This window comes from Cyprinus carpio, chromosome A2 (assembly GCF_018340385.1).
Source record: "Cyprinus carpio isolate SPL01 chromosome A2, ASM1834038v1, whole genome shotgun sequence".
Classification (NCBI taxonomy): domain Eukaryota; kingdom Metazoa; phylum Chordata; class Actinopteri; order Cypriniformes; family Cyprinidae; genus Cyprinus; species Cyprinus carpio.
The window spans coordinates 7,141,637-7,167,324 of NC_056573.1; the positions used below are offsets into that span (position 1 = coordinate 7,141,637).

General features: G+C 37.8%; 1 protein-coding gene and 1 long non-coding RNA gene across 4 annotated transcripts in view; one reads left to right on the forward strand and one right to left on the reverse strand.

The window, feature by feature from the left end:
- LOC109083817 (adenylate kinase isoenzyme 5) overlaps positions 1 to 25,688 on the reverse strand; it is a 101,458-nt gene that overhangs the window by 47,202 nt on the left and 28,568 nt on the right. For both annotated transcript variants that reach the window (XM_042770887.1, XM_042770879.1), the window contains exon 6: positions 24,215 to 24,406. In XM_042770887.1, the coding sequence (XP_042626821.1) occupies positions 24,215 to 24,406 (192 nt within the window). The remainder of the gene's footprint in view (positions 1 to 24,214; positions 24,407 to 25,688) is intronic.
- Positions 6,702 to 8,467, forward strand: LOC122147678. Of its 2 annotated transcripts, XR_006161734.1 has the most exons (5): positions 6,702 to 6,843; positions 7,089 to 7,205; positions 7,389 to 7,555; positions 7,715 to 8,198; positions 8,322 to 8,466. It is a non-coding gene; the product is annotated as an uncharacterized LOC122147678 (long non-coding RNA). The 2 variants fall into 2 exon arrangements; XR_006161733.1 differs by having other exon boundaries at positions 7,089 to 7,555; positions 8,322 to 8,467.

Consider the following 25,688-nt stretch of genomic DNA (forward strand, 5'->3'; position numbering starts at 1 on the left):
CGAGTACGGGCTCTACACTAAGTCTATAGAACCTAGCGAACGTGTTAGGGGTCGCCCAGCCCGCAGCTCTACAAATATCTGTCAGCGAGGCGCCACGAGCCAGCGCCCAGGAAGATGCAACACTTCTAGTTGAGTGAGCTCGCAACCTGAATGGGCAGGGCACACCCTGTCCCTGATAAGCCAGGGTTATGGCATCCACAATCCAGTGGGCCATCCTCTGCTTAGAGACGGCATTCCTTCTGCCGGCCTCCGTATCAGACAAAGAGCTTGTCTGAGGTCCTGAAGCTTTGTGTCCGGTCTACATAGCATCTCAATGCTCGGACAGGGCAGAGCAAAGCCAAGGCTGGGTCTGCCTCCTCCAGGGGCAGCGCTTGCAGGTTCACCACTTGGTCTTTGAGGGTGGGTTTTGAAGGGTGTAGTGGGAACCTTGGGCATGTAGCCGGGCCAGGGCCTCAGGATTACCTGGGAGTCAGCTGGCCCAAACTCTAGGCACGAATCGTCAACCGAAAATGCATGCAGGTCCCCTACCCTCTTGATCAAGGCCAGTGCAAGCAGGAGCAGAGTTTTCAATGAAAGAAACTTTAGCTCAACTAGAGGGGGGCTGGGAAGGATTTAACCTCCTGGCTCCTCTAAGGAACCTGATAACGAGGTCATGCTTACCTAAGGACTTCCCATTCATGGGGTCATGGTACGCAGCAACAGCGGCAACCTGGACTCTGAGGGTGGAGGGAGACAGCCTTCGCTCCAGCCCTTGCTGCAGAAAGGAAAGTACGACTGCAATCGGGCATCTTTGGGGGTCTTCTCGGTGAGAAGAATGAACAGGTTCAGAAACGCACGGGTGAAACGGCATCCTTATAAGGACGATCCATTGTCTTTACAAAGACGCACCTGTGAAGCTCTTTTATAGAAATTTGCTCTTTAGGAAATGCTCTTTTAGTACTGAGGCGCACAGGGGAATTGGGAGCTTGCAACACGACAGGGGGTAGTGCAGCCTGAAATGCGCAACCCACTCAAATCAGGAACGACCACCACTGAAGCGCCGTTTAGCCAACACATGAAGCTTCCGAGAGCGTGCTGAACTCGTAGTTCATAGCATACACAGTTGAGCCAAATGATACTAACGCTCAGCTCTGAAGCGAAAAGCTGGTATGCATTGCACCTGCTGCCTTATTATACTCACACTGTGATCAGCGGCAGCTAGATGCAATAATTGCATGCCAATGTGCATTGGTTCCTTTAGTTTACACTCGAAGTAGATTGGTCTATCGAAGCGATATCCCAATTTGTCAGTCACCGACGTGACGTCGAGAGTGACCGACTGAAAGGGAACCAGGGCACAGGAAACAAACAATATTATTGCAGTTTGATTTTAAATTTGTGTGTTGTTTGTGTGTGATAAATATTTTTATCTCTAATGCATGTACGTCAGGGCTGTATTATTACTGACCTGAAATGATATCAATCAAAATTTGTTGCTGTACAAAGACCAGATGTTGAGCAAGATATTGAGGACATTTCCGGTCACTGGGGTTTGTATGTCAGGTCCAGTTATTGATTTTTTAAATGACTTTTGTGCATGAATGTTTTACTGCATGACTCATTTTAGACACTTCATGAGAAACTCCATTTTATATCTTGAAAACATCTCATTTACATTTGATGTAACTGACATTATCATTTCATAATCAACTCAGTTATTTTAAATTGTAACAATATCCCACAATATTAGTTTATTCACAATAACACTGTATGTATTTTTAATCAAATAAATTATCAGCAATTGCCTTGGGGAACATATAGGGACTTCTTTCAAAAACATAAAGCCACATGGTGTATATACACTATTTTTTATTTATTTATTTTCCTGTTGCGTCTTTAAGACATTTATGTAAACATACTAATCATATGTAAAATGTAAAATAAACTTCAGCCTGTCTTTCCTCATGTTGGAATAATAGAATATATTATTTTTTCCTGCTTATTGCCTCACTGCAACTGGATCAACCAAGTTGCTGATATGCAAACAGACATTTTTGCAAATGCAAGTGTTCAACGTAATCAGGTTTCTGAAAAGGATTTTGTTGTACTTGGAATAAAATGTCATGCTTTGGTAAATCATAATATATTTTTCATAAATCATAATATCAAAATAACATACTAAGTCAAAATTATATGAAAAGTAAAAAAAAAAACATGATTACGACTTGTCAAACATTTTCTATGTTTGAAATAAAGTGAAAAAAATAAAAAATAAAAATAGGAAATAATCTTCCATAGATAAGCATTTGAAATTGGGCAGAGACATTCTAATTATTAATGATATATAGCAAAAAGGTTTTATGAAAGTATGAATGCCAGGCCAGTTCCAACTGTATAAATTTTGATGTTCTACAAAGGTTGAAACACTTGAACACTTCACCTCCCCCTCAATCTGACCGAAGGCTACAGACCTGATGTATCATGTTTTTGTGAAGCTTACATCTTCCTGTCACAGGGTAATGAGCTAGTTAACGGCACTAATAATAACATTCTGTATTCATCACAGATGCTACTTTCTTCCCCCTTCAAACAGCCAAATGAAGGTCGCTTCACCATAGCAACAAGTGGAAGAAATCACTGAAGACACAAGAGGATCCCAAACATCATTTCCTGAGTCATTCTTTGCATTGCTGTCAGTTCTTACACCTTTAAAATGAACTTCACTGAGGGTTACCCACAGTCAGAGCTTACTTTAAACTCCAACAACCAAGTAATTACAAGCTTTTCAGTAGAAATTTCTCCACATGAGATTTGTACCTGCAACGTCCATTTCCCCTCCCACAGAGCTTTAGTATTTAACACCTGTCTAAAAAAATTAGGGATCCAAATTTTCAGCCAGCTTAACAGGCTGGGCTCAGTCAGGCTAACATTGAGTCATACTCTGCCACATACACATCCACTATCAGCACCTATGGCACCCTGCTGTTCAGAACAAAATGCAATTTACTAAACTGCTTGGGAGGCAAATTTATGTAAGAAAGAAAGAAAGAAAGTAAGAAAGAAAGAAAGAAAGAAAGAAAGAAACAAAGAAAGAAAAATAAATAAATATTTACAGAGTGAATAAAGGCTTGGAAATAGAATGCCACCCTGCAGTGCCGATCAAATACTGACAAAGTGATTAACACTTTGCACCATCAATAATACAAGCAGTGCCATTACAGTATAATCATTTATCATTACGAAACCTAAAGGACATCATAATTTGAACAATAACACAGTTTGTGTAAATTTGGAGTTCATAATTCCAATAAGAAACTATTCTGATAAATAACGGTATTATACTTCAGTGTATCTGTAATAAACCAAGAATTGCTATTATATTAATTACTATATTAATTCAAAAGTTGTTAAAAGTATTAAAGTAGATTTTTATGAACATTTTTTTAGATTTTATTTTATTTTTGTGAAATGGTTTAAACAAGTATCCATATTGTATTCATATTAAATAAAATATTTTGTTAATCTACTTACTATAACAATTAATATTCAGCAAACACATATCAGTTAGTCTATATTTTTTCTGCAAATGGTTAGGTTATCTTTGTTTTTCTAAAGAATAATATAATATAATATAATATAATATAATATAATATAATATAATATAATATAATATAATATATAATTCAGCTTTGCCATCACAGGAATAAATGGCATTCAATAGCGTATGCAGTTTGTGTTTAGTGGATGTTCGCCAAAATGGCGCTACAGTGATACAGAGAGACACAGAGGAGATGAATTGTTGAATAAAGTCATTATTTTTGTTTTCTTTGTGTACAAAAAGTATTCTCGTCACTTCAAACTGTTACGGTTGAACCACTGATGGCAGATGGACCATTCGGATGATGTCTTTCATACTTTTCTAGACCTTGACATTACTTGGCAGTTAATGGGACAGTCACAAGCCTCCCGGGTTTTCATCCAAAATATCTTAAATTGTGTTCAGAAGACTAACAAAGCTTTTACGGGTTTGGAACGACATGGGGGTAAGCGATTAATGACAAAATTTTCATTTTGGCGTGGGTATCCCTTTAACTTCACAAGTGCAAGACTTGTGCGTTAGAAACCCCACCCATTTGAATGTGATGCTAATGTTCAAAAGTATCAGTTTTCAAACCTTGCAGCAGCTTAAAAATGTTTTACTGCCTCTAGTGTTAATTTCTACTGGAAACTTTTTTGATTTCAATTTTTTGTGTATGTTAATAATAGTTTTTGGGAAATATAGTTAGAGGCATGTATTTCAAATGAGCCTGGGTATTTAATCGTTCCATTCTGTGCCAATCCAACCTAGGCGGGGACTGATTTACATACTGTATGAGATGCAAATAGTGACCGGGTTATGGAGGATAATCAGATATTTCTGTTTATTTCTCTAAGATAGCGGGGTTGGCTACCTCCAGAGAGAAACTAGTAGCTATACAACACACAAGAGACCTATCCTGACTACACACAGCATGGTCAGCTTGGTTCAGCACAGTTAGCCAACGGTGCTGAGAATTCTGGGCCAATAACAGTTTGCAGTCGTGCCGTGCCATGGCGAACCAAGTTCAAGTGGAAACATAACTGGAACCGCTCCTTACTGTTCTTAAAACTGTTTAGCCTGATGGAGGAAAAGTAGCTTATGGTTCCATAAAAAACCATCAACATCTAACAAATTATTTAATTGCACAAAATACTCTTTAGTGCAAAAAGTTTCTTTAGATTTTTAAAATGTTCTTCACACTAAGAAAAAAAATGGTACTGTTACAAACTGTTTCTTGAATGTTCTTTGGGGAACCAAAGAACTTCTATGACATAGGTGTGAAAAGTGTAGTGTAGTTCTGTATTATTGAAGTAAAATTCACTTTAAAATAATAATCGTGTCATTATTTACTCCTCCTCATGTTGTTCCATACTTGTAAGCTGTTGTTTTTCAGTGGAACACACATTTTATTCACTGATAATATTCCCTGAGGCTATTCAGATTCAGAGTCAGATTAAAAATGACAAAGGCTACAGTACGTCATAACCAAATGGAGTGTATCAGCGACTTAAAATATAGTCACATGCACTACTTGTATGGCATTTTATGTTGCTGTTTTGTTATTTTTGGAATAGACTTGGTGAGATTATTATTGGAAAAGTTTAACAATGGCAATTTCCATCCAAATATGTGCTTATATTTCACCTTTTTTTAGAGGGGGTCTCAAAACCTACAGGTTAATGAGCTGGTGCCATAATCATAATCACACATTCTAATCAATGTAATGAATCTGGGTATACCTTGCAGACAAACACAGACTTTCAACTTAGTTTCATTATTCATGAAAATGAACCAAGTTCACTACACTTATTCATTTCAACACAGACATTTTTAAAAATTATTCCTATTGTGTTCCACAGAATATGCCAAACAGGTTTGGAATAACATGAGGTAGAGTAAAATATGACAGAATGTTCATTTTTGGGTGAATTATCCCTTTTAAAGAAGAAGGTCCAATATTTTAGTCAGTTTTATATTAAAAAAGTGACAGTAAAAGACTTAGTCACTTAGGATGATGAATATTTGGACAAACACGCAGAAAAGTGCTTTCACTTGTGCTGTATGTGGTTCTTGATCAAATCAGTTTTATCAACTTGACTCAGGCTCTCGGTTTAGATTAAATAAATGCAGACTTGTATAGCTACATTCTAGGGTCATTTTAGGTGTAAAAGTTTTGGAGTTAGCAATTTCAGCCCTAAAGTTACTTATACAGTGCTTGCAACCAGAATGAAATCTATAGCAGCAAACTAGCAAAGTTTAGAGTAGCACTGACAAACTGAAGATGTCACTCTGACAGCCAGCGCACAAACTCTACTGCATGTGGTTGACATTAAGCAGATAAATGACACACTTCATTAATCTCAAGATAACCTGATATTTCCTATATATGACATTATGGCTCTCCTGAATCTCTAAAAATGTTACATCACCAGAATTTGCAACATCCAGTGACAAGAAGATGGCTGCTAAACCAATTCACTGCAAACAAATTCAGTCGTCTTCCATAGCTGCTATATGTGACAATTGGATGGATGTTAAGTAGTTTTACTTAATAGTAATTCAGTAGTTTTTTATCAGTTTATTGTATTAATTATAATTTGGTTTAGGTCATCAGGATATTTATTCTTCCATATGTTCAAAATCATAATAACACAGAAAACCGAAATGGACAACAAAATAAAAAAACAAAAAAAAAATACAAATTAAGCAATGACCACACGTTCCCACTAGCAGTCTCTGGTCTTCGAAATCCGTGCCCGTGCCAGAAACCGACCGCGTCACGCTAATCCACGTTCGCAGATTCGTGTCCACATTCATTCAAAAAATGTCCATAAAAAATAAAGGAAAAAGAGAAAACAAAGAAAACATTGGATGAACATCTCATTAAGTTAAATCAAAAGCATCAATAATTTTAACGGGCAACAACAATTGTAAACAAAACACTAAGCACACAGAATGTGCGAATATGAAAGCTATGCGAGTGGGTGCGTGCGTGTGTTGCAGTGTGTGTGATGGCGGCGCAAAGGTACTGACCCCGTTTGCAGGTATTGAAGGCACCAATGAGTATCGCGGGTCACCAGACACCAAGATAGGTGGATAAGCGGTTTTTGCCTTGTCTTCAGGACTGCTCATGACAGTTGGTCTGGAAGGGCAATGCTTCAGTCACGCACCAGACATCATCGCCATGGAACAGCGGATTGACACGCAGCCGTCTTTCCACCGTAAACCATCTCTCATACGGGCAAACCTCATGTGCAAACAAACGAATGACGCCTCTTTTTCAGGTACGACACGCTCCCTTTAAATACAACTCCCTTCCGCCGTTAATTGACACACTCCACCCAAAATCACGCTAAAATGAAAGTGAAAGTAGAACAGATTCTTTTGTTTGCCACACTCTCCCCCCTAGAAGAAAACAACCTATGGTTGTTTAGGAGAGAGAAATCGCAGACTAAAATCCTAGAAAATCTTCGTCATCAGAGGATTCTTGAAATATATCCAGGAGTTTTTTCTTTTCTTGTATCTCCAGTTCCGCTGCCGTTGGATAACACATTTTTATGTTGCAAACATGTGCTGTACGTACGTCTTCGCCAGTGTCTTCAAGGGGTATTTTATAGTTCAACGGACCCAGCTGCTTGATAATGCGGTAGGGACCTCTCCATTTTTGGGCTAGTTTTGCGCTAAATTTACGCTGTGCATTAGACTGTGGAAAATTACGCAACCATACTCGATCCTTGCATTTGAATGTTACATCTCTCCTATTTTTGTTATAGTTCCTCAATTGTCTAATTTTGGCTCTCTTGCTGTTTTCCTTCGCTTGAGTTTGCAGATGATGAAGATTATGAACTACATCATACGAGGCAGCGTCTGGGGTTAGATTAGGCCCAGAGAGTATTTTGTCCATTGGACTTTGGAGTTTCCTACCCAGCTGGAGTTCGGCTGGGGTTAATCCAGTGGTCTCTTGAACGGCTGAATTAAGGGCGAATCTGAATTCTGGTAAGAACTGGTCCCACTTTTGATGGTTGTCGTCCACATAGGCTGCCATCATGCTCTTGAGATTTCGATTAACTCTTTCGGTCATGTTGGTTTGGGGATGATAGGCTGTAGTTAATTTGGGAATAACACTCCAGTTCTGACATAACTCTCTGAAAACAGATGAAACAAACTGAGTGCCTCTGTCTGAGAGAACGAAGTCTGGTACGCCCCAACGTGTCAGGATGTCTTTTCTGAAGATGGAGGCAATATTCTTCGCTGTGGCACTCCGAATGGGAAACAACTCCACCCATCGAGAATAATAATCAACAAAGACCAGCAGGTATTCATTTTGAGTTGTGCTACGTGGCAACGGACCCATGAGGTCGACTCCCAGCATTTGGTTTGGGCGGCTTGTGGTGATTTGCTGTAGCTTTCCCGCAGGCTTCCTGTTATCACTTTTCAGAGTTTGACATTTAACACAGGTCCTCACATGCTGTTTCACCGCTGACCACATGCCTGGCCAAAATGCTACTTCCTGAAGTCGCTTATAGGTCTTGTAGATTCCTCCATGGCCACAGATGGGAGTGGAGTGATAGTACTGGAGAAGGGTGGATCTGAGACTGCTGGGAATGTAGATTCTGTAATGCAGTTGGTTATTTGTCAGGTATGCTTTGTGATATAATTTGTCCTCAATTATTTCGTACTGGTCAATCAGACTTTCACAATTATCTGCAACCGCTTGCAATAATTTTGTAACTTCGGGGTCTTTGTGCTGTTCGTCCCACAGGACAACATCTGATACAGGCAGTGCTGGGTCTTTTCCGCTGGTGTACAAGTTACATCCTGGGGTAACCGAAGATCTGAATAGAGCATCTGGAGCTACATTTAGCTTCCCTTTTCGGTACTCAATAACAAAATCAAATTTTTGCAATCGCAGGACCCAACAAATGAGGCGGCTGGTGGTTTTCGTGGAGTTCATAACCCATTGCAGTGCAGCATGGTCGGTAACAACTGTAAAAAGCTTGTGCTCCAAGTAATGTTGCCACTTTTCCAGGTCCCAGATGACTGCAAGACATTCCTTCTCCGTTGCAGTATAATTTAGTTCGGCCCCAGTTAAGGTTCGGCTTGCATAGGCTTTAACCTCCTCTCTGCCTACCTCCCTCCGTTGTGCTAATATGGCACCCAGGCCGATGTCGCTGGCATCGGTGTAAACAATGAATGGCCGCTGAAGATCGGGATGGCCCAGAATGGGAGGTGAGGTGAGACAAGACTTTAGCTGGTCAAAAGCTTGCTGACACTGAATTGACCATTGAAAACTATGTCCCTTCTTTTTCAGTGTGTTGAGGGGTTCAGTAATCTTGGATTGTATTTGGAACGAAACGGTGATACCACCCGGCTAACCCGAGGAACCGTTGAACTTCCTTCACGTTCGTAGGCACAGGATAGGTATGAATGGCTTCAGTTTTACATGGGTCTGCTGAAACTGCCTTTGACACTTACAACATGTCCTAGGAAGGTGAGTTCTTGAAGACAGAATTTACTTTTCTTTAAGTTTATGGTGAGACCAGCAGTTCCTAGTCTATGGAGGATAGTCTGGAGGTCGTGGAAATGCTGAGTTATTGAAGGCGAGTACACAATGATGTCATCGATGTACACAAAGCATATTTTTCTCCTTAGTTCTCCCAGAACTGTCTCCATAAGCCTCTGAAAAGTTGCGGGAGCATTTTTGAGACCAAACGGCATTACATTAAATTGATAGAGACCTGCAGGAGTGATGAAGGCTGTCTTGGTTTTGCTGTTGGGATCCATGGTCACCTGCCAATATCCACTGTTTAGATCAATAGTAGAGAAGATGGCTGCCCCAGAGAGGGATTCCAGAATTTCTGTGATGTTGGGAAGAGGGTAAGCGTCACTTTCTGTTACAGAATTAACCTTTCTGTAATCCACACAGAATCTAAATTTGCCGTCTTTTTTTGGGTACTAAGACCACCGGTGATGCCCAAGCAGAGTGGGATGGTTCAACTATTCCTTGCCTCAACATCTCATCAAGTTGCTCCTCCAGGGCAAATTGCTTGAGGGGAGACAAACGGTATGGCCGTTGTTTAATGGGGACTTGGCTGGTGGCATAAATGCTGTGTTGGAGAACCTCAGTACGTCCAGTACGGAGAGTACACACCTGAGGGCTTTCGTTCAGGATTTGGAGTAAATGTAGCTTTTCATCAAAGGGTAAATGAGCAGCGTCCACAGCATTTTTTATCAATGTCTTTTCATCGATACCATCTGGGTGTTGAATTTGCAATGGTGATGATGGAGGGGGCACAGAAGTTAATAAGGAAAGGTTTTGTGTGGCTTCCTTAAATTGACATCTCTCTTTTTGGGGACTTACATTTGGCACACTTGGTTTTCCTGGTTGAAAGGGGTACTCTTTTGAAGGATCCAGCTTGAAGGAGTATTTTTGATCAATGACATTGAGTTGCAGCCCACTGAAGAAAATAAAGTCCAACCCCAAGACTACAGCATAAGCTAGTGCTTGGGATGAAAGTACAGCAGTAGGTAAGGTAAATGCTTGGTCATGTAAATTAATGGTGGTATTCAGCCATCCTAACGGAATCTCTGCCTTTCCATTCGCCAGATAAAGAGGACCACGGCACCACGGTTGCAGCTGGTCGGGGGGATGTTAGCTGCCTCATGAGATTCTCATGGATGAGTGTTTAGCTTGCACCAGTGTCCACAATGGCTTTACCTGACCAGGCATCGATACAAAGGGGAACAACTAGTTGTTGAGGCACAGCTACACGTTCATTAGAGCTTGTACATGAGGAGGAGGTTTTCTTGGTTGCTAATTGTGACTTATGACTTTTTGTTGCAGCAACAGAGTTGTTGGACGGATGACCACCTGACTTGGGGTGATAAGGTTGTTTGCTGCTGGTGGAATACTGTGGACCAGACGTCTGAGGTGACTGGGGAGAGGTATAGTGTGGACATTTTCCTGGTGGATGCTGTTCTCTACATCTCCAGCACTGAACTGGGATTTTTCTCAGTAGGGTGGTTTGAGTAGGGTCTTTGTGATGGGGCTTGATGCTTAGGGCCCATTCGACCACAATCATAACGAAGCTGTTGCTCATAATCTCTTTCCAGTTGATGTCCTAATTTTACCAGCTCTTCCACAGTATTTACTCGGCTACGCAATTGGCTGGCAAGGTACGGCTTGATATTCTTAAGTATCATCTTCACAATCTCACCCTCTGTAAAATCCGCCTTCCATCTTTTACAGAGAGCTCTGTAAGAAAACGCGAAGTCTCTAATGGATTCTGTGTCTCTTTGAATCCTAGTACGGACACGTTCAGCCAGTTCGTCCTCATAATCCTCAGAAAGGAAAGCAGATATGAATGCAGTCTCAAACTCAATCCAAGTGGTTATGCTGGACCGTCTGACTTCCCACCAGTCTCGTGCTGTTCCGTACAAGACAGTACGGAAGGTAGCCAGGATGTCTGCATCTGTCAGGGGATGTACATCCAAAAAATCCTGACATTTGGTTAGGTACAATAGGGGGTCTGCATCGTCTGAAGGCCTTCCAAATGTGGGGAAGGTTAATTTAATATGGTCACTTTTAACCACAGATGTTAACAGAGGGGTTGAAGAAGTTGAAGGAGTCACTGGAGCAGAAGGAGATGGCTGGGATGAAATACTGGTAGTGCTGGGACCTGGTGCTGTCAGTACACTTAATTTTTGTTGATCTGCACTTTTTTTTACACTTTGAAATCCTTTCTCCACTTCACTTTTCAACTCTTTGAAACCAGTGAGACATTGATCAGTTTGAGTAACACATTGTTGGAGTTGTGAAGTTATCTTATTATGGCTTGTTTGGAAAGTATTTTGAACAGCTTTGATGTCCTGCTGAACCTCTGCTTGGAGTTGATCAACCATGAATCGTAGTTCGGACACCAAGGTAGATTCCACCTTCTGGAGTTCTTCCGTGATCATTACCTTCATCGCTTTAGTCAGGTTATCTGCTTCAGTTTCCTCATGTTGCTTAGGGGTAGTAAACAGGGTTAAAACTTGATTTTTGTTATCCTCCACTTTTGCAGCAAGATCAGCAATCTGGCTCTGGTGCTGAGAAGAGGTATCTTTCACTTCCTGGGTAAGTTCATTCACTCTTCTTTCTTGTCTTGCCATTAAGTCAAACAAGGTATCCCAGTTCCCTTGTACCCGGGCAGTGACTGCTTGTATTTCCCTTCCAGGAGTTGGTAGAATGTTGGGCAGGTCATGTTGTGCCACTGACGAAGGAGTTCCACCTTCAGAAGAGGTGCAAAGTTGCATGTTATCTACTTGTGTGCGCCCAGGTGAGAGTTTGTACTGGAGTGCTCCCAGCCAGAGCAGGAGAGGACATGTGCACACGGGTTCCAGGATGAACAGAACTGAGTGGAGTGGGGGTATGGTAGAACACCGGAGCATATGGAGGTTGTTCCAGAGGCATCCCAGTTCGCAGTGCAGGCGGCCATACTGGAGTTGAGATGTCTGGTGGAGGCTCAATTTCCACAAAAGTAGTTTGGGAAGGAGGGGTATGCGCCATGATTGCTGTGATTGAGTGTAAGAATGTTGAGTGTGAAAAACAATAAATATCAGTAAATGAGATGTGTATCAGTGTGTTTGTCCCTGAAATATTTCTACTAAACAACAGAATACAACTTTTCACAACTGTTCAATCAGTATTATCTCACAACCACTAGGTAAATCAAAACAATAAGTATTCAAAGTAATTCACCTTCACTTATTTCAAATATTCAAACAATTATCAATTACTGTGACACCTTAGAGATAACACCTCTAATTGTTCATTTAGCGTTCACAGTTTTATAAAAAAAAAAAAACAATTTTCACAAGCATAAACAATTTACAAGATTAATTCAGACAGTTTCATTGTTTCACTAATTTTCCAAAAAAGAAAAAATATATATATAAAGTTTTCAAATCAATGTTTCAGAGGTGCATTTTTTTTTTTTTTTTTTTTTTTTTTAAAGTGTTCAATAGTTCACAGGGATTGTCAAAATCAAAAAACTCAAGTTTCAAGTGTTAAAGCAGGTTTCAGTTCAGGTCCCTGTTCGGCGCCACTCTATAACGGTGGTAGCCGCCCTAACTCCAATACTATTTTAAAGAAAACAACCTTCGGGCGCCAGACAGGATTAAACCTGTCAAAAATTAACTTAACCCAGGATAGCAGAAAAATAACCACCTGTTACACAACAAATTATAATATAATCCCAGACTAAAGGTCATCAGGATATTTATTCTTCCATATGTTCAAAATCATAATAACACAGAAAACCGAAATGGACAACAAAATAAAATAAAAAACAAAAAAAAACAAAATAAGCAATGACCACACGTTCCCACTAGCGGTCTCTGGTCTTCGAAATCCGTGCCCGTGCCAGAAACCGACCGCGTCACGCTAATCCACGTTCGCAGATTCGTGTCCACATTCATTCACAAAATGTCCATAAAAAATAAAGGAAAAGAGAAAGCAAAGAAAACATTGGATGAACATCTCATTAAGTTAAATCAAAAGCATCAATAATTTTAACGGGCAACAACAATTGTAAACAAAACACTAAGCACACAGAATGTGCGAATATGAAAGCTATGCGAGTGGGTGCGTGCGTGCGTGTGTTGCAGTGTGTGTAATGGCGGCGCAAAGGTACTGACCCCGTTTGCAGGTATTGAAGGCACCAATGAGTATCGCGGGTCACCAGACACCAAGATAGGTGGATAAGCGGTTTTTTCCTTGTCTTCAGGACTGCTCATGACAGTTGGTCTGGAAGGGCAATGCTTCAGTCACGCACCAGACATCATCGCCATGGAACAGCGGATTGACACGCAGCCGTCTTTCCACCGTAAACCATCTCTCATACGGGCAACCCTCATGTGCAAACAAACGAATGACGCCTCTTTTTCAGGTACGACACGCTCCCTTTAAATACAACTCCCTTAAAAAATCTCTGCCATGCCAAACTTTTTTCTTTATATATATATATATATGTATGTATGTATGTTCTATAGTATATACACTTGAACACTTCACCTCCCCCCTCAATCTGACAATCGAAGGCTACAGACCTGATGTATCAGGTTTTGTTGTGAAGGCTTACATCTTCCTGTAACAGGTAATGAGCTATTAACGGACATAATACATTCTGTAATGCTCACAGATGCTACTGTTTCTCTTTCTTCCCCCGTCAAACAGTCCAAATGAAGGTCGCTTCACCATAGCAACAAAGTGGAGAAAGTCCTGAGAACACAAGAGGATCCCAAACTCATTTTCCTGAGTCATGCTTTGCATTGCTGTCAGTCTCTTACACCTCCCTTAAAAAAATGAACTTCACTGAGTGTTACCCACAAGTCCTAGCTTACTTTAACTCCAACAACCAGTATTACAACTTGCCGTAGTAAATTTCCGTCTCCTACAGGAGGATTTGTACCTGCAACGTCCATTTCCCTCCCCACAGAGCTTTAGGATATTTAATCCCTTCGAAAAAAATTAGGATCCAAATTTTCAGCCAGCTTAACAGGCTGGGCTCAGTCAGGCTAACATTGAGTCATACTCTGGCCACATACACATCCACTATCAGCACCTATGGCACCCCTGCTGTTCAGGAACAAAATGCAATTTACTAAACTGCTTGGGAGGCAAATTTATGTAAGAAAGACAGAAAGAAAGAAAGAAAGAAAGAAAGAAAGAAAGAAAGAAAGAAAGAAAGAAAGAAAGAAAGAAAGAAAGAAAGAAAGAAAGAAAAATAAATATTTACAGAGTGAATAAAGACTTGGAAATAGAATGCCACCCTGCAGTGCCGATCAAATACTGACAAAGTGATTTACACTTTGCACCATCAATAATACAAGTAGTATCATTACAGTATAATCATTTATCATTACGAAACCTAAAGGACATCATAATTTGAACAATAACACAGTTTGTGTAAATGTGGAGTTCATATTCCAATAAAGAAACTAGTCTGATTAAATTACGGTAATTATACTTCATGTGTATCTGTAATAAACTAAAGAATTCATATTATTATTAATTACGTTATTTTCAAAAGATTGTTTTAAAAGTATTAAATAGATTTTTATGAACATTTTTTTAGATTTTATTTTATTTTTTTTTTGTGAAATCGGTTTAACAACAAGTATCCATATTGTATTTCATATTAAAAAAAATAATTTTGCTGAATCTACTGGTACATATAACATTCACATTTCAGGCAAAACCCATCAGTTTAGTCTATATTTTTTTTTTCTGCAATAGGTTAGGTTCATCTTGTTTTTTTTCTTTCTAACGAATATATAATATATTAATATATCATAATAAATATAATATAATATAAATAATATAATCTAAGGATATAAGTAGCTTTGCCATCATACATGGGAAATAAAATGGCATTCAATTAGCCTACGCAGTTTGTGTTTCGGTGGATGTTCGCCAAAACAGGCTCCTACGGTGATACAGAGAGACACAGAGGAGATGACTTTTTGTTTTGAATTAACGAGAGCTCTCGTTATTTTCGGCTCTGTTGCTCTTAGTTTTGTTTTTCTTTGTGTACAAAAAAGTATCTCGTCACTTCATACTGCTTACGTTGAAACCACTGAATGGCAGATGGACGATTCGGATGATGTCTTTCATAACTTTTCTGGAGCCTTGACTATAGAACTTGGCAGTTAAATGGGACAGTCACAAGCGCTCCCAGTTTTCATCCAAAATATCTTAAATTTGTGTTCAGAAAGACTAACAAAGCGTATTAACAACGGGTTTGGAACGAGACATGGGGGTATAGCAATTAATGACAAAATTTTCATTTTGGCTGTGGGTATCCCTTTAACTTCACAAGTGCAAGACTATGTTGCGTTAGAAACCCCCATCCATTTGAATGTGATGATGCGAATGTGCAAAGTATCAGTTTTCAAACCTTGCAGCATCCTTAAAAAAAGTGTTTAGAGTCATAACAGTAAGATATGTGGTGCAAAAGCAACTGTGCGAGAAAATTAGTGCTTGTTCTTAATTGCTAACTTTGTGTGAAACAGTAAATAAAATGTTGTTGGAGTTGTATTGCCTTCCAGTGTCTTCCGTAGGGTTCTCTACTGAAACTGTAAGCAATTCTTTTGTATATGGGTTTTGGGGGTTGGTGTATTTTGAGTTTTGTAGAAATATAAGTTAAAAGGCATGTTATTTACCCATGAGCCTGGGTATTTAATCCGTGTCCATTATGTGCCAATCCACACCTAGGCCGGGGACTGATTTCACCATTTACTGTATGAGATAGCAAATAGTTGACCCGGGTTATGGAGGATAATCAGATTATTTCTGTTTATGTTCTCTGAGATAAGCGGGGTTTGGCCCTAGCTCCAGACAGAGTGAAACTAAGTAGCTATAGCAACACACAAGAGACCTATCCTGACTACACACAGCAATGGTCAGCTTGGTTCAGCACAGTTAGCCAACGGTGCTGAGAATATCTGGGCCAATAAACAGTTTGCAGTCGTGCCGTGCCATGGGGCGAACCAAGTTCAAGTGGAAACATAACTGGAACCGCTCCTTACTCGTTCCTTAAAACACTGTTCAGCCTGACGGAGGAAAGGAAAAGGTAGCTTATGGTTCCATTAAAAAACCATCAACATCTAACAAATTATTTAATTGCACAACAAACTCTTTATGCAAAAAGTTTCTTTTAGATTTTTAAAAATGTTCTTCCACACTAAGACAAAAAAATGGTACTGTTACAAAACTGTTTCTTGAATGTTCTTTGGGGAACCAAAGACGTCTAACTCTATGACATAGGTGTGAAAAAGTGTAAGTGTAGTTCTGTATTTATTGAAGTAAAATTATTCACTTTTAAAATAATAAATCGTTTTCATTATTTACCCTCACAAAAAAAAAAAACAATACACCACCAATTTCTGTTGTTCCATACTTGTAAGCTGTTTTTTTTTCAGTGGAACACACCATTTTTTTCACTGATAATATTCCCGGAGGCGATTCAGAATTCAGAGTCGATTAAAAAATGACAAAAGGCTACAGTACGTCATAACCCCAAAATGGAGGTCTCATCCCGACTTAACAAATAGTCACCCCATGCACTACTTGCTATGGCCTTTTATGTTGCTGTTCTTGTTATTTTTGGAAGTAGGACTTGGGTAGAGGATTATTGGACAAAAAGTTTAAACAATGGCAATTTGCCATCCAAATATGCTTGCTCATTATTGATTCCTTTTTTTTAGAGGGGGTTCTCAAAAACCTACAGGGTTAATGAGCTGAGTGCACAAAAAATCATGAATCACACATTCTCAATACAATGTAATGGAATCTGTGTATACCTTGCAGACAAAACACAGACTTTCAACTTTAGGTTCATTATTCATGAAAAATGACCAAGTTCAACTACAACTTATTCCTTTCAACACAGACATTTTTAAAAATTATTCCTATTGTGTTCCACAGAATATGCCAAACAGGTTTGGAATTGTAACATGAGGTAGAGTAAAATATGACCAGAATGTTAATTTTTTGGGTGAATTATCCCTTTTAAAGAAGAAGGTCCAATATTTTAGTCAGTTCCTATTATTTTTAAAAATTGACAGAAACAGACCTTAGTCACTTAGAATGATGAATAGTTGGACAAACACTCAGAAAAGTGCTTTTTTCACTTGTGCTGTATGTTGGTGTTCCTTGATCCAACAAAATCATTTTAAATTATCAAAACTGACTCAGGGCTCTCGGGTTTAGATTAAATAGAATGCCAGACTGTATAGCTACATTCTAGGGTCAATTTTAGGTGTAAAAAGTTTTGGAGTTAGCAATTTCAGCCACAAAAAGTTACTTATACAGTGCTTGCAACCAGATTTGAAATATATCTTTAGCACAAAACTAGCAAAGTTTAGGAGTAGCCAACTGACAACAAAACTGTTAAGAAGGCACCCGCTACTCTGACAGCCACGCACAAACTCTACTTGCATTGTGGCTTTGACATTAAGCAATTTATAAATTACACCCTTTCATTAATCTCAAGATAAACCTTATATGTCCTAGTATATTTTTTTATGACAACATTATGGTCTCCACAAAAATTTTACATCGCTTGTAAGTTTGCAACAGTCACAGTGAACCCAAGAATATGGCAACAACTAATATATCATTCAGTTGACGATAGAATTATGTGAACTGCTAAAAACAACCCCTGGAGGGCAAAAAATGTGTCAGTTTCCTTCTTGGCTTTACCCTTTGGTTTAAAGCTGGGTTCCCCAAAACGCCCTTTTATGACAAATGCCAAAAGAATTTTGAAGTGTTTGCTAGCCCTTTTTTGCATACACGCCGCAGATTCTAGAATTTAATCCTCCCCGAAAAAAACAACGGTAAGGATAAAAATTTATATACAGTTAGAACTGGATCAGGAACCACAGGGACAACCGATTTTTTTTGTTCCCCACTCCACCAATCCCCCTTGGGAAACCGTAGTTGCAGGTTTTGATTCTTGACCAACCCCCAAACACAGGACCCCTCCAGTGCCCCCTGGATCACCCCCAGACTCAGCCCAGTATCACTGAAACGCAAACATATCTTCTCAGAAGGGAGCATAACATGAATTCCCTTTGTGCGACTGCCGCTGACGGTCCACACCCACGTCCGCTGCTCGGCATTTGCCCCAGTCTCACACCATACATACGAGGCAACCTTACGCTGGGGGGTTCCATTTTTCTTTCTTACTTAGGGTGTTTAGGGTTATTATTTATTATTTATTATTATTATCATTTAGGCTAATACAATGAGATTTACTCTAAATATTTCCCCCTTTTTTTAAGGAAACAATTTCGACTAAAACGAGCTGTTATTTTGTTGCCCGATATCCATGCGGCACTTCACCATAATAGGTGTTTTTTTTTTTCTTTTTTCTACCCAATGATCAGCTTAGAATATCAAATAGTACAAATGCCAGACGGGTGACCTGCAGAATGCTGAAATCAAACTCCCGTTCAATGGGTCCATGTGTGTTGCTCCCTGCTCTAAATTTCCTGAAAATATATCAATGTGTTTCTCCTACAGTCAGTACCAGTACTCGGATAGCTTCCTATCGCCAAACAAATCTCTGCCTGCCAACTTTTTTCTTTCTTCCTTTTTCTTTTTCTTCTTTCTTTTTCTCGTTTCTTTTCTTTTCTTTTTGTTCTTCTTTCTTTCCTTTTTCTTTCTTTTCCTTTCGTTCTTTTTCTTTCTTCTTGTCTTTCTTTCTTTCTTTCCCCCCTCTTTTTCTTTTTTTTCTTTCTTTGTTTCTTCTACTCTATCTTTCGTTCTTTCCTTTCTTTTTAAATTCTGAACAAACTATTTCCTCTTAACTTTTACAGCCTAGAATTATAAAGAAAACAGACTAATTTGATGTCTTCATATGACACATTTCAAACCAGAACTTCTTCTAAGAATTATATTATTTCGAAATGTTTAATTTCAGCTGTGTTGTCCATGGAAAAAAACAAAGACGAGACATTTTAATGGATGAGGGTGAAGAAATGAATGACACTTATTATTATATTATATATGTATTATCTCCTCATTATATAGTATTATATTAATAACTATATTCTGATCTAATATTATTGGACTGCACTTGGGAGAGTAGAGATACCATTAGCCTCAGGAGCAATAGAAATCTGTTAGTAACTCCGCTGAATGTAATTTGGGCTTTGAGGGTACATGACTTGCAGCTAATTATGAGGTAAGCCACAATCACCAGAGAATGTGATTATGATAATAAATTGTGACTGTTGGGACTATCAGGGAAGACATTGACATATTAGACTTTGCTGTAACTTTTTAATCCAGTCTGAAGGATTAAAAAGTACAAAGCTTAAAATGTAATAATTAAATGACAATAATCATCATATTTTTTTTGAATTTTAAAGAAGAGATTAACTCTCAAAAAAAAAAATATGGAAATTTCTGCTGTCACTTTTTTTAACTGCACCCAATCCACCCTCCTCAAGACCCTCAAACCCTCAAGCCATTTCAAACCAGTTATAAACTTTTCTTTTGTAAAATCAAAAGATATTGCTGAAGCATGTTTTAATTATCCAAGCTTTTTTGGTCCATGGAAAAACAACCAAACACAAACACTGAGGCCATTTTTTAAAATGGTTTTGGGAACAACATGCGGTGAATAAACTGATGACAGATTTTTATTTATTATATAGTATATTATTATTATTATTAAATTTTATTACTTATTATTATTAATTTTCTTTAGTATTATTTAATAACGATGCTATTTCCTTATCTCATTTTTTTATTTCATCTACAGATGTTTTTGGAATTGACTGCACTTGAGAGTTGCGAATGACATTCAGAAACAGCTAAGACAAAACACAACCATTAGCCTCTGGGGGAGGAGAACCACCAATGTTCTTTTATAACAGACTTTATCTCTTTTTCAATTTCCCTGGTGTCCTGCCCCATGCGTGTGGACTTTCTCTTCTCTTCCTGTGATCCCTTCCCCTTCCCACCTCCTTGCTCTTAGCTTACGTTAAGGTCTATTTTTCTTCCTTGTCCCTCCTCCCGCTTCCATGTATTTGGCTTTTAGGGTAAAAAGTTCTCCTGGACAGCTTAACTCAACTGATGTGATGTAATGTCTGCCAACAACGCAATGACACGGCTAAATTCTTTTTTGCGGCTCGAGGTAGCCATTTTCTCACTTGCTTTAAATGTGATTTTCTATTTCCCAGTATGCAAAAATAGCTTCCTGTGGTACATTCACATCGAGGGAAGAATGTCACCATGAATTAAGATTTTGCTTAACTTTTATAATCCAGTCTTCAGGTGGCACCAGTATTTAAAAGGTAAGATTTTGCTTAACTTTTATAATCCAGTCTTCAGGTGGCACCAGTATTTAAAAGGTACAAAGCTTTTAAATAAAAAAAAACCATTTCTAAAAATAAATAGAATGTGGGTTCGCTAGCTGTCCACGTGTCGCTGTCACGGTGGCAGGACCAAAGGATGCTTAAAACTTGCACGGAGAAGAATACTTTTATTATCCGCGTCGTGTCAACGTCAGATGGTTTGGACACCGAGTTGTTACAGTTTGATCAACCCTCCAAAAAAATCTAAGTATAAAAATTATATTAAAACTTACTGCAAACTGATCTAATAATTGAATAAGTGACAATCTGCACAAAAAAGAGAAGAACCGATTTGGATGCGCAAGAACGTTTAAATGAAAGCATGATGGAATGGTCTGGAGATGAGTCAATAACAATTTGATTTGCTAAATGCAAAAACAAAAAACCATGACATGGAGATGCATCTTTAGTTGTTTGTAAAGGGATTTAGGGTTTTTAATATTCAACTAAGGCAAAGTTCTTATGTATCTAAATGCTCTAAAAAAAAACAAAAAAAAAAAAATCATAATTGTTTGAAGTAAAATCCGTGACTGGCCTACAATGGAAGATCATTTATATTACATAAATTCTGAATTTTATGGTATACACATCTTTTGACCTTCGCTATTCTTTAACTAAAAAGCAACAATAATATAATAATTGTAATAACAGTAATAATTTATATACTGTATATATATATATATATATATATCAATATATATAATATATATATAGTATACAATTGGTGTGTATTGTGTGGTCATGGGTGTCCCAATGTGTGTTGTGTGTGAGATTGGTGTGTGTGTGTGTGTGATCTAAGTGAAGCCGTCATAGGGAGTAAAGAAAAGCTGAACTCAACTTGAGACTAACTGAACTGTTAGAATATTAACTGTTATGATTTCCTTGGATGATGAGGGAATAACTAACTGAATGTGCGTTACTCGTATTCCACCTTGGATTATTTTTGTCTACTTGTGTGGAGCTTTGTGGTGCTGGTGCCCAGTGCAGATGGGAGAGATTAATTAAGTCATCTCACCAATGAGCTAGGAATTCTTTGTGTTCTGAATCACATTGCTAACCCCATGTTGCCATACCATGCCAGCCGATTTAACTACAAGCCTCCAAATCCTCACTTTACAAACCTCAAAACAGATAACATGTGTTCGGGGGCCTGATAACACCTTTTTAGAAAATGTTAAAAAATGTTGGTCTCAATGTTATCGTCTCAGGTAAACTATAAGCCACTCCACATACAGTATTCATTAAATGTTTTTAAACTACATTAAAAGGTACCAAATACGACAGCATTTACGTCCTCTGCTTAGATTACTTAATAACCTAAATGCATTTTAAAATTTGATCAAGGTGTTTAATCAACATGTCTTTTTTTTAGGTAGAAGACTTATGATTTCACAAAATGATGTCATAAGAAAATTTGTTTTCATGGACATGAATATTCCAATAACTCCTCTACTACCAATGTAATCCATGAAATAATAGCGCAAAATACCAATCAAAGATGTGGACGGAAACAGTAAGCATTACAACAGTAAATACGTCAATCTTCATTTTAAGCGTTCAATTATCAGCTATAGAAACATTAACATACTGTGACCCAATCACTACATCTTACACATTATTACATAACAGCGAACGTTTAAAGTATTTGACCTGTGAATTTAAATATCACTGATAGAATAAAAAATTTGAGACGTTAGTAATTATATGCATGCTAATCAGGCATTGGATAAGAAAGGTTGTTTTCTTGATGTCTTTCCGCCTGTAAACACTTGCATAAGAAATCACATTGCAGTAAATTGTTTTTTTGCAATATGATGTTTAATACATGCTATTTAAGTAAAGAAGGGGACGGATCAATTTGGGGTGATAATGGCGATGCTTAGGTTTTAAGGGTGAGTACAGAGCGGTGTTGAAGTAAAGGGTCAACAGATTGAGACTTAACAAAAAACTGAGTCATGTAAAACTAACAAAAATTAAATTAATTGCATGAGAGGCACATTACCAAGTAATGTAAACCCTAGTGCATCCAACAGAAAACAAAAGATTGATCCTATTACTTCAGAAACTTAAAATGTATAATTACAACTGTTGTGTCCCAGGATTTTATTGGACGCCCCAGTCCTTAACTCCTACAGTTGTTGGTGACAGTCTTAAAGTTTTCTTTTGTGTTTCTCTAATAGGTTTGGACCCACACGAGGGGAGCAAATGAGGACAGTTAGTGAATTTGTAAAAACAAGGAAAGCAATTTGGCAATATTTATGTGCCTTACTTGCATTTATTTAAAATTCAATCCAGCAATTAATTGGTTTCCAGGTTTTATATTAGTTTTTAGAAACATAAGTTAACAGAAAAGAATGTGAAGTACTATGCTTGGAAACAAACTTTGGATTTACCTTAAAACTGCTTGTAAAGTGTTAAATCCAATAAAGTGTATAATTACACGAGTTGTAAAACACCTTGTTTAGTGAATAAAAAAAAATTATTCTTCAGCTTGTTGAATAAGTGGCTCTAGGGATTCCTGTTCATGATGGATCGAACGCCTTTAATTTCAGCGGTCCCGATCACCCTATAAGTCGGATTGAATACTCAGAGTGATAAAGAGCATGTCTTAATGAAACTGACAGCACTGGGACTGTGTGGTGGATGTGCACCTGGTCAGTGCACAGTCCAGCACTCAGTGTATATGCTGCTGAGATTTCCAGAAATGAATCTTGAAATGAGCTCAGGTGTATTATACTGCCACTTACCTTTAATCATAAATGTGTCAAAATGATACCAGTTTAATATGCAAGATAAATGCACATGATCCACATGATGCATGTCATAATCTACACTGTAGCCTGATATAATGCGCTTTTAATGTTGTCTACTGTTTATAAGGGATAATGTATGGCTTTATTTGCTGTTACTGCTTTGTTCATCCTTCATTAAAAAATAGTTTAATTGGTTAAAAACAGGTTTGATTGTTCAGATCCTATCCTATCCTATCACATCGATTACTCAACCTCATGTTATTCTAAATCAATAAGATTGATCAATGTTTATATGTAAATTAAAATCTTAAATTAAATCTATTCATTATACTGTATAAAGCGCCTCTTTTTAGAAGAGTTTAATTAAAACTCTCTATTCATATGGATTACTTAAAAAAAAAAATTAAACTTTTTGAACAGTGAAAGTTTTGGTCTTTCAAATGAAGAGACACAAATCTCTCAGGTTTCATTAAACATTATCCTCATTTGTGTTTTGAAGATGAAATAAAGTCATGAGGGTGAGAAAATGATGACAGAATTTTCAGTTTTGGGTAAATTATCCCTATTCATTTCAGTCTTTCAGTGTTGACATTTTTATTAATGGTGAAAATATTGACATAGTCTCAGGCTTTAATACATTGGTGTAATAATGGATTCAAATCTTAAAAAAAAAATAAAAAATCATCCTTCGAGCTTTGATTTTTTTTTTTTTTTTAAATGTATGTCTTAAATATATAATATATTTAATTTTAAATAGGCTGGCCCCTCCTGTATTTCATAATTTTGTTCATTTTCATTCTAAATACTCTGTAAAATTCACTAGATTACCCTCCATAAGAGATTGTGTTGTACATTGCATTAAATGTAAACATCCATGTAAAAAAAGAAAAAAGAATTCTGTGAACTACTTGATTAAATGTCCTATCTGATCCTAAGTTTTCTATTTGACATTTCTCACTGACTTATGAGCAATATATAAAAAAATGTTCCTCACTGTGACGATGAGGCCTTTTTCTTGGAAGTATTTGACCAGGGGGATGGCGTTCTGTTTGAAATTAGTCAAGCGACGGTCGATAGCTTTAGGGTTGTCATCTGGGCGACCCTGCTGCTCCGCACGCTTCTCCAGACGCTCCTTCAGACGCTGGTTAGAGCAGGCCAGAAACACCACCAGGTCTGGAGTACAGATCTACAGAGAGAAAAGGAGGTGAGTGTCTCTTGACTAGTAATCAATTCAAGTTGATATTGATGGGTATAGTCACCTTCTAGCAGTCAAGATCAAAGTGATTTGTGGCTCAGTGATCTGTGAAGATGTAGCTATTAAGAACCACTCTGAGGTCAAATGTCTAACTCATCCTCAAGTAAGGTTGCCAATCTAAGATGAGTTTTGGCCATTCTATAATGAATGAGATTGGATGTGGACCAAAGGCAAACAAGCATACATCAGTTGTTTTAGTTGTAATGTGTGATAACACAGCTAGCTGCATTGGCACTCAATATGCACATATTGGCCGTTTCAACAATTCTTGTCTGAAAGAGTGTCATTTCATTCGCAACCTCTTTATCAAGCACAACATGTCAAAGGTCTTAATTTTCTCTGCTCGAATAGCATGTCAGCTGTGTTGTTAATTATTTGCTTGTTGTTTAACTAACTGAAAAGTAGGAAAATTAAAATACAATACACTGATTTTGTCTTTTGTCTATCTGCCATACTGGCAGCAGGCCTGTATTGACATATGTGCATTAAGTGTTAACTAAATGATGACCTCAAAGGACAGATATTTGATCTGAAATGCACTGTCATCCTCTTAACCAGCTGTCTGCTGGAAAGCCTTTTGGGAATGTGCACTTAATTAGAGAGAAAAATAAAAGACTACAAATGTCAGTTCATAAAAGCCTGAAAGCCTGTCACAAAACAGAAAAGCAGGCTGATTATCTCAACAGAAGCTTCGCAGATGAAATGTCAGTGAAAGCTAAAACACTGAAATTAGAATAGAATCTGTTCCTGCCATTCAATCCAAACGCATCTCTAAAATGGTATCTGAGGTCACGTCATTAGTAAAAGTCAACCAATATGATAACTTAGGTGGGAAAACTGCCCAGTAGTTTTTGAAATCAATAATACATACAAAAACTTTCCTCTCAATCTATATATATATATATATATATTAGGCGGCACGATGGTTTTCATCATTTATAATAATAAAAACATTTCTTGAGCACCAAATTAGCTTGTTACACACGTGACACTGAGGAATAATGGAATAAGTTATTTTAAATTGTAATAATATTTCACAGTTTTACTGGTGTTACTGTATTTTTTGGTCCAATAAATGAAGAGACTCTTTCAAATACTGTATATATATATATATATATATATATATATACTTTTTTTTGTGAACAAATCAATCTCAAAAGAGTTTTGTAATTATCAGAACAGAACAGAATAAATTATAATTAATTAAAAATGT